An 8,593-nucleotide genomic window follows, 5' to 3' on the forward strand; every position below is an offset into this window, starting at 1 on the left:
ATGAACATCTTCAAACTAATCAGAGATGAATAAACTATTAATCTCAAAGGGAAACTTAATTAGCCATTCAATGTATGGCAGCTCAGCCACAAGCCTCGGAGTATTTCAAAGGGATTTTACACAATAAACCAACAAAACAATTGTGCTTATGACAAAGTGGAAAGAAAAAATATTTTCAACTTTTTTTTTTCCAACAAATGGTTGTAATCTGCCTCTATATTCTGGCACTCCTAAATAAAATCTAAGACACACGGGGAGCAAAACAGAAAGACCAGGGGAAAAGTAGCAGAGAAGTTATTGCTATAAAACAACAGCTCAAGCTTCAAACATCTCACATCTGAAAATGAATAGTGTGGAACAGCTGCACATCCACCCAACTGGTTGAAAACAAAAATCATTGTTAAAATAAAGCCAAGTTCAGTTATGGAAGATAGCAAGTATGCAAAGTGTTCTCAAGTGGGAGCAAAATGTAACTTTTTGCTCTTCATACATCATGTTGAACACTTCAACATCACGCTGTGAGGAAGGGTTTTTTTTTTTTAGCAGAATTGGGGAAAGAGGTCAGAGTTGATGGGTACATAGTTTGAGCTATATTCAGGACAATCCCTATAAAACCCCAATAAAAACACTCAGACATTTGTGACTGTAATGAACCCAGACATGAAAAATCTCCAGAGGTATTAATACTTTTGCAAGGCATTATAAAACTAACGCACCTCAGCAGGAGCCTCTTTTACAAGACCAACTTAGCCTGTATCTGATGTCAACAAAAGCGTAATTTTTCCACATCTGCAGCCAAAACCAGACTGAAGTTCTGAGTATCTTCCAACATCCAAACAAGGGGCCACATTTATCGGAAAGGTGGGTGTTGTTACGAGAAAGCACGAGGCGCCCAGAAACCTGTCCGTGTGACCTGAAGGAAATCATTTTCACCGTTTACGAATAAATGTTTGGAAATGCCACCAGAAGTCTGTTTGGCTTACAAAAGAAAAAAGAAAACCCACAGATGTTATTTCTGTTTGGTACTTTTTGTATTTAAATAATGTAAAGGCATGTCATGAACAAAAGCAAGAAACATGGTTAAAATAATTTATGACGTGTGTATAAAAACTCACAGGAACATTTGGAAGAAGAAACCAGCAGTCATGAAGGCACACTGCAACCATCTGTTGACTGGAAGCAAAACTATTTCTAAAAGATGGCGCTGTGGAGGGAATGTAACACCGAATGTGAGGAAGTCTGGTCAGATGATGGAAACGATGGTGTTTGTTAACGCATGAAGAACCTCATAGTATTCAGTCCATAAACACAAACAAGCAAAGCAGCTAATGAGACTTACTTGGGTTTAAACAGAGGAAATAAACAGGCACAGCAAATCACGCAAAACATGGCAGAAAAAAATAAATAATTGTGCAAAAATAGCTGCATAGAAATGAAGGCAACAAACGCGGTGGCTTGATTGTTAAATGTTGCAATAAGACACACATACGCACACACACACACAGAATTAGTACCAAATGTTATGCGTGAGCAACTCGATTCAAAGTGCAAATCCTTAGTGTTTTTGACAAAGCTGATCAGCCCTAATAGGAGGAAATCGCAACAAAACAATTATAATCATCTTTTTTAAAACTATGCAAGCAACCCTCGACAAAAAATAAAGACCAAGTACCTGATTGCATGCAGACTTTAGATTTACTACTGCAAAAAAAGTTACTGTGAAAAATCTAAATGAAACATCTTGTGCTCTCGGTATATGCTCTCCGATGTAAATAACGCTTTTTAAATGGACGGACATTAAACATTTTCAGACTTCAACAAACATCTGCACCACAACACAGACTGCAAGAGATCAACTCAAACAGGAAGAACCAAGAGGTTTTATCCCTTTAGATAAAATCAGCAGAACGGTAAAAGAAAAGCAGTCTGCACCACTAATATTCCTCTGGACGTTTCGGTTCCTTTGGCTTCCCTTTCAATATTTCGCGTCTTCGTCATCCAGCACCACTTTGTAGATTTCCACTCTTGACCACATGCACATGCATTTTTCCTTCATTTCTGATGAACATCTTTAAAATCTATCATCGTTGTCATAAAAATAGTCTCTTAATTATACAGCCTTAATGACATGATTAAAGAAATTCTTCCATTTCATCCACAGTAGTCCTAGTTCATGAGCTTTTTCAGTAAGTTGGGTTTGGTTGAGGTCAACATGGCGGTGCCTGGCGAGTCGTGCAGCTGGATCAGAGCTGGAAGTTCGGGCGTTACGCTGGGGTCGAGTTCTTTGAAGAAGACAGACTGGGTTTGGGTTCGGTTCTGTGAGGTTTGTGCTGTGGGCTGCTGCGAAGGTTGTCATCCATCTACAATTAAAAAAAAAAAAAAGCAATTCAGCTCTTTCTGCAAATTTATAATGTAGAAATTTACTAAGAGACACTTAAAAACCCCATTAAAACGATTGCCTTACTGATTCCAGGATTTCTAACAACGTTCAAATGTTTCCAACAAATTAGCAAAACAATTTCTGTGTTCCTGCTTCACTGTTGCTCAACCATCAACTATGCTACACACTTTGGATGTCCGATCTGTATTCCACATCTATTTCAGCCTCACTGTGGACAGGAACACACCATCTTCTGTTTTCAACTGCATGAAACAGTATGTAGATAAAGAGATTTGTTTCCTAAGTGAAGCATATGGCATTTTGTACATGATTTAACATGCTGTGCATGTTGTTCAATCAATGATCTAAAGTTATATAACACAGTGTTCAGTTACAGAGTAAAAGAAGTTTGGCAAATATGATGAAGCAGCAGGAACAGATTATTCTGAGCTGATAACAGACTTGTGAACATCACAGGCTAAAACAGGAAACAAACAAAAAAAAAGTCTTAGTCGCTGGGTAAAATCAAGTCTTGAGTTTTTAGAGTGTAAATATTCCAGTCAGATCAGGTCAATTTGGCTCAAAGAACATATCTCTGCAAGATAAGATGAAAAGATGCTCATATTTCCAAAATCTTTGCTTTACCTAAAAGTGTCTTTAAGCTAATAACAAGGCCAAAAACTTTTGCCCCTCCCCTTAGCATCATTAAATATAACAATCTGGCCTTAAAAATTCACAAGTTCCTTCTAGATTCCTTCAGCTTCTACATGTGCAATTTGGAGGTGTGGACCCTTCTCTCCAGCAAATAGAAATGTAGTTCTACCATTAAGATATACAGTGGAAAAAAATCTCTTTTTTTCTGAGATTTGTTTGGATTGTTCATTAGATTTGTTTGATGAGATCCTTTAACTTGCAGACAGGAAGACATATCAGATCAATCTGAGCGTCATTAGCCCTTCGAGCTAATCCTCCTTAAAATTATCTGAAGACAGAGCCACACAAGTATGAACTAGTTAAACATCGAGAATGAGAAAGAATTTGTAGACACTAGACATTATTTTTAATGTTGTGTTGCCGTCTTAATATCTAAATACACGACTGTGTTGGAGCCTGCTGAGAACGTCCAGTGAACAGAAGAAGAGAAATGGAAAGCAGAAGCACCTTTTCTATTAAGTTGGACTCTTTGTTTACAAGCTGTGTTAGTTTCTGCAGGTTGGCATCCATTGTTTCCTGAACAGGTGGAAGCAGACCTGGAAAGAGGTAGGAGGAGGATGATGCACACAGAGGAGAAGAAACAAAAGTCAGCAAAATTAGAAAGGTTTGATGAATTAGAATAGAAAAGTAAAGCAGGTGCAAAGAAGCAAAGAGGTGATTGTGTTAGTTTGTCATCCTCGTTATTGACGTGATTTCATCAAGATTAAGTCCTACAGAATATTTCCACTGCATGCAGCGATCTTACGGGGTTTATCCGGGCTGAAGTGGGCTGCGAGGACGTTGTCACAGAAGCGAGTGAGGTTGTCCAGCTGCCTGAGGTGGCTCTGCAGAGGGCTGCTGGCCAGGTCTGCTTTGAGAAGCGGAGCCAAGAAACCAAACGCAAAGGCATCCAGACTGGTCGGGCTGTGTAAACGACATATCAACGGATGCAGAGATAAGAACTTACAGAAACGCTTAAAAAGATTTGCCAAAAGGTGATTTAACTCACGAGTTGTCAAAGAAATAGTCTGCAGTTCCCAGTCTGTGGGAGAGGAGGTTCAGGCACTCTTTAGCATCACTGTAGATCTGATGTGAAGCAGAAAAGAAGCATCACCCATGAAATCCCGACATCTGGCTGGAAACCAGCCGGAGCCGTAGGAGCTTGTCATCCTCGGCGGATTTACCTTTCCCTCCACCTCAGAGATTGTGTGCAGCAGCCCCTCTCCTCTGGTGACCAGGATGCGAGCGAGGGCGACATTTGCAAGGCGACTCGGGATGAAAAAGTTTAGCGGGAACGGTGAGCGGGAAGCAAACCACGGCCGTGTCAGGTTGCTGTAGTTCTCTGCATCCACCCAGAATGTGTGGAGCTGTGGGAAACAAAAACATCGTCTTGGAATTTTCATTGGTTTTTTTTTATTTGAAAACAAAAAAGGAGAGAGGCAACGCTGGTACCAGAGCTGGTCGCAGTTTCTCCTCAAGTAGAGCGATGTAGGCCATTGTGTCTGCTCCCTGCCTGGCTGTCAGCTCGTAGTCTGCATTAAACCTCTGCAAGGTCAGAACAACATTCATGCATATTACTGCTCATTTCTGTCAAATACGCATGAAAAATCTTATTTTCTTCTTTTAGGTCTGTTGGGTTTAATAGCACTGGCACAAAATCACCATACACTGCTTCTGGTTAGTAATGCAGCCAAGAGATGGCGATTCTTCACATTGCAGGGGTCAAGGTGCAAGCACTGTGCTGCCAACTAGTGGTCAGAGTGCAAACGACAACTGGCTGTGTTTGCTGCTGTTAAATTTCAAAGCCGTGTTTGGCAATAGAAGCAACAATGAAATAATCTAAATAGTACCCAAAAGTGGTAAATATGTTCAATTACCATTATGCCCACGTAAACTAAGTAAAGCTGCTAATACTATCCTAATATTCTGTTATTGATCACAGAGAAATTATAAGATTATTCTGCTTTCATGTACATTAGGGTGCACCAATTACTGTTTTCTGGCAGATCAACGATCTTCAAAATGTCTGACCTGCCATTACCGGTCAGACTCGCTAAATTGTCAATGATGGGACTACTATTGTTAACCATGGATGTGCAAACATGACCCGGTCAGTCAGCCCTCTCTCACAACAGACCAAAAGGGACGCTGGCTGATTTTCAGACCTATCAGAAGGTAGAATAGATTGTTTTTTCATGTATCCATTGGCTGATTTCTTGGTGCTTCCCTTCTTATATGTCTTTTTTATATGGGGTGTGTAAACTGGTTTCAGGTGTATAACTGTGCAGATCCTGAACAAGCCGACTCAGTCACCTGTTTTCTCAGGAAGTTCAGAATCTGTGTTGGTTCCTGAACAACGGTGTCTCCACAAACCAGCTCTGGGACGCTCGCTGTAGACAAAAGAGGAAAAATAATGAGCAGATTGAAGGTGATAATACAAATAAAGATATAAAGCATTCTTGCTAGAAACTGAACTCTGGATTCTATGAATAAGATACGAATAAAGTCAATGTCTGAACAGTTTACCAATGTTTAAAATGCACAGACCACCTCAGGAGGGAAGAACACTCTCCTCTCCTGTTACGGTACTCTGACCACAGAGTTGCACCGGTCAGGTCAACAAGACGCAGTGGCCCACCTGTTAAGGTTTTCCATGTCCAGTCCACAGGAGAAACTGAGAGCTTTGCTCCTGAAAACTTAGCATAAGCCTGGAGGGAAAAAAGGAGGAAAAACTGGTAAGAAAAAGAGAAAATTGATGATTCAAATTTGAATCAAAAGGTTTTCTGCAGAAATGTCAAATCCAGATAGAAAACATTGTCTAAGAACCGTCTTTCAGCAGGATTCTCACAATTTTTCCATTTCAAAATTCCACATTTTTCCCAGATAGGACAAAGCATTTACATGTCTGTCCATATGTTACACGATGGTAAAGGGCTACTTCACAGCTTTTCAGAGTGGATAACATCTCCACTTGTCCAATCTGAACTGGATTATATTATAATACAGATCATTTAAAGCACAAACTGACATATTTGAGACTTTTATTGTCTGAAAAAATTTACAAAAAAGAAAAAAAAAAATAATGGTTTTCAATTATTTGTTTGGCATCTGAAACAGAAGCCAGTTTAGGAGCCACAGGTTGAGGTTCTAAACGTTGACTGGAAAGGAGTTCGCTATCAGTAACAGTAAAACTTTTAGAGCTGCTGCATTTTGTTTGATAAAAAAATGGTTGTCCACGTCCACTCAAAGATCCAGATTGAACATGAACAATACGTGACAAAATATGCAAAATAAATAAATACACATTTTCTCAGATCAGTTCTGATTACAACATCTTCAAAACAGGAATTAATATCATAAAATATCTGATACGATGCATTTCATTACTAGTGAATCACATAAAGATAAGCAATAATAAAAAAAATACAATACTGTGCACACTTTGAGCAAAATGAATAAGAACTAAAATGAGAACAAATCATGTGAAAATTGTTTAAAATTTAAGTCGAAATATTTTGACTAATATTAGGTTGAAATCATTAACACTGCAGTTTATACGAGACTTTAAAATACTGTAAATGACTATAAATAAAAAAAGCGCTCCCTTGTGGCCAGAGTTGTTACTGCATGCATTCAATGACACAACACGTCCTCCAGCAATCAAAAGCTCTTGTGCACTTCCTGCAAGTTTAATAGCTAAATTATGGTCGGTGACAAACTAAAAAACAAGCTGACACGAAGTCAAAAGAAACAAAAATAAGAGTTACATCAAGCTGACCTTGAAGGACAACATTTATTTAAACGAGGAGTGACTTCTGACAGGCCGCTGCGCATGAAGGACAAACCTCTGCAGGCAGCAGGTCCTTCTGTGCAGCTGCGGCTTTCAGCCGGACAGCACATTTCACCTGTTCATCCCACTGACCCGAACAAAACAAAACGTAGCTTCGATGCAGCTGCGTTAGCATCGAAGCTAACGAGCGGAACAACAGGAGGCACAAAAAGGCTCGTTAAAGGCTGCTGTGGACGGACAGGCTGAGCTTGTCGAGAGCAAACGGGGGTCTTACCAGAACCACGAGAGAGTCGGTGTGGACAGAGGGAAGCCCCCAGTCTCCTCCCCAGCATCTCAGCTCCATGGCAGCCGCCATATTTTTGATTCATACAGAGCTGAGGACGTCACGGCGCAGCTGTCACGTCTCCGCGCGCCACACCAACAGATCAGAGAAACATTAATGAACGAGGCGTGAACTCGGTCCGGATGAATAGGTGGAAAATACGATCTCTATGTTCAGCACAAATGTCCAAAGTTATAAGAGGAACATTTCTCTGCGTTTTTACACCACGTACAAAATAGTTTTCTTTTTAACTGCCCATTAAAAACTTGTAGGATTACTTAAATTATTTGATTGATGTACACAAGTCTTAACATTTGATCTTTTATTTGGATTACAAAAACAAACACATAATTAAAAACAATATGTTTAATTACCATATCTTAAGTGGTATTTCGTAGGGAATACCAAATATTTACTACAAAAAATCTAAAATTTTTACACTTGTTCACTTGTATGCAACCATTTGTGTCTATTCGCTGTCTTACCTGAGTCAAAACTGTCTTTCAGTCTTTCAGAATCACCCAAGATTGAATAAATTGCTGAATGTTCTCTGTTGGATTCAGGTCTGGACTTTGACTGGGCCATCTTAACACATGGTAAAAGGTTCCATTACAGCTTTCTTCTACTGGAAGATGAACTATGGCCTCAAGTTAGTTCCAAACTTGGAATGTTGATTTATAACTTAATGTTGCTTTAAGCATCTCAATAGCTTTATCCCTCACCTGGCAGCCGGTCCTGGCCTTTAAGATGCTGTCTGTTCAATACTATTCTCTAACAATGTTATTGTCTGAGTGTTCACAATCTATACTGAGATTATATTTTAGGGTGTGAAAACCAAAGCGCACCACACTTTTCAGAGTTTTATTAGGAAAAGGAATTTTGAAAACCATGAGCACTTTTTCTTCAACTTCAACATAACATTCTACATTGAATAGGTCCATATAAATCCCAACATAAATCCAGTGACATAATAAATCTCGAAAGCATTGAAGGGGTTTGGACACTTTGCAATGCACTTCGAGTTTTATCCCACAGCTGATATAATGCTGAAGTTTGCCAGCCGTTTGGTCAGAGTCCAGAGAGCCAGACTCAGCCGGACGTTCAATGGAAACGCTCTGAGGAATGGTAAATGTCTCTCTCTGACTTAGACAAACAGCTGTTAAAATAAACTTGAGGTCAGTAGAGAAAGCGTGAACCAGACATCTATTGTTCCATATTTTCACTCAAGTCTTATCCTGTTCCTGCAAGCCTGCACCAGATTAGAGAGGAAAGGGGCTGCAGTGGCGTGTAGAGAACATTACCTGGAATCATAAGGAGACTGAAAACATCTGCCTTAGATTTATACACATCAGCAGGCTGTTTAAATATTACCCACGGGGATCACATCCGTTTCTGAGACTAAAGTTTC

The 8,593-nt window shown here is 39.6% G+C and overlaps 1 protein-coding gene across 2 annotated transcripts; it reads right to left on the reverse strand.

Moving 5' to 3' along the window:
• Positions 1-1,017: 1,017 nt before the first annotated feature.
• mtx3 (metaxin 3) lies at positions 1,018-7,404 on the reverse strand. 2 transcript variants are annotated; one of them, XM_055049033.1, is made up of 9 exons: positions 7,138-7,404; positions 5,712-5,781; positions 5,387-5,463; positions 4,526-4,618; positions 4,258-4,440; positions 4,083-4,159; positions 3,840-3,997; positions 3,542-3,630; positions 1,018-2,360 (listed from the first exon to the last, which is right to left on the reverse strand). In XM_055049033.1, the coding sequence occupies exons 1-9, from the start codon at positions 7,216-7,218 to the stop codon at positions 2,265-2,267; spliced, it is 924 nt and encodes a 307-aa protein (XP_054905008.1). In that variant the 5' UTR covers positions 7,219-7,404; the 3' UTR covers positions 1,018-2,264. The 2 variants fall into 2 exon arrangements, with proteins under 2 accessions (XP_054905008.1, XP_054905009.1); XM_055049034.1 differs by lacking the exon at positions 3,542-3,630 and having other exon boundaries at positions 2,258-2,360.
• Between the last annotated feature and the right edge of the window lie 1,189 nt (positions 7,405-8,593).

Source organism: Poeciliopsis prolifica, unplaced genomic scaffold (assembly GCF_027474105.1).
Source record: "Poeciliopsis prolifica strain line A6 unplaced genomic scaffold, Auburn_PproV2 SCAFFOLD028, whole genome shotgun sequence".
NCBI classification, from domain to species: Eukaryota; Metazoa; Chordata; class Actinopteri; order Cyprinodontiformes; family Poeciliidae; genus Poeciliopsis; species Poeciliopsis prolifica.

Excerpts from the sequence above, each read along its gene's own strand:
- mtx3 (XM_055049033.1), bottom strand. The coding sequence starts at position 7,218 with ATGGCGGCTGCCATGGAGCTGAGATGCTGGGGAGGAGACTGGGGGCTT. Across the intron at positions 5,464-5,711 it reads GACATGGAAAACCTTAACAG|CGAGCGTCCCAGAGCTGGTT; the intron begins GTGGGCCACTGC and ends TTTTGTCTACAG. Across the intron at positions 3,631-3,839 it reads CTTCAGCCCGGATAAACCCC|GTCTGCTTCCACCTGTTCAG; the intron begins GTAAGATCGCTG and ends ACCTCTTTCCAG.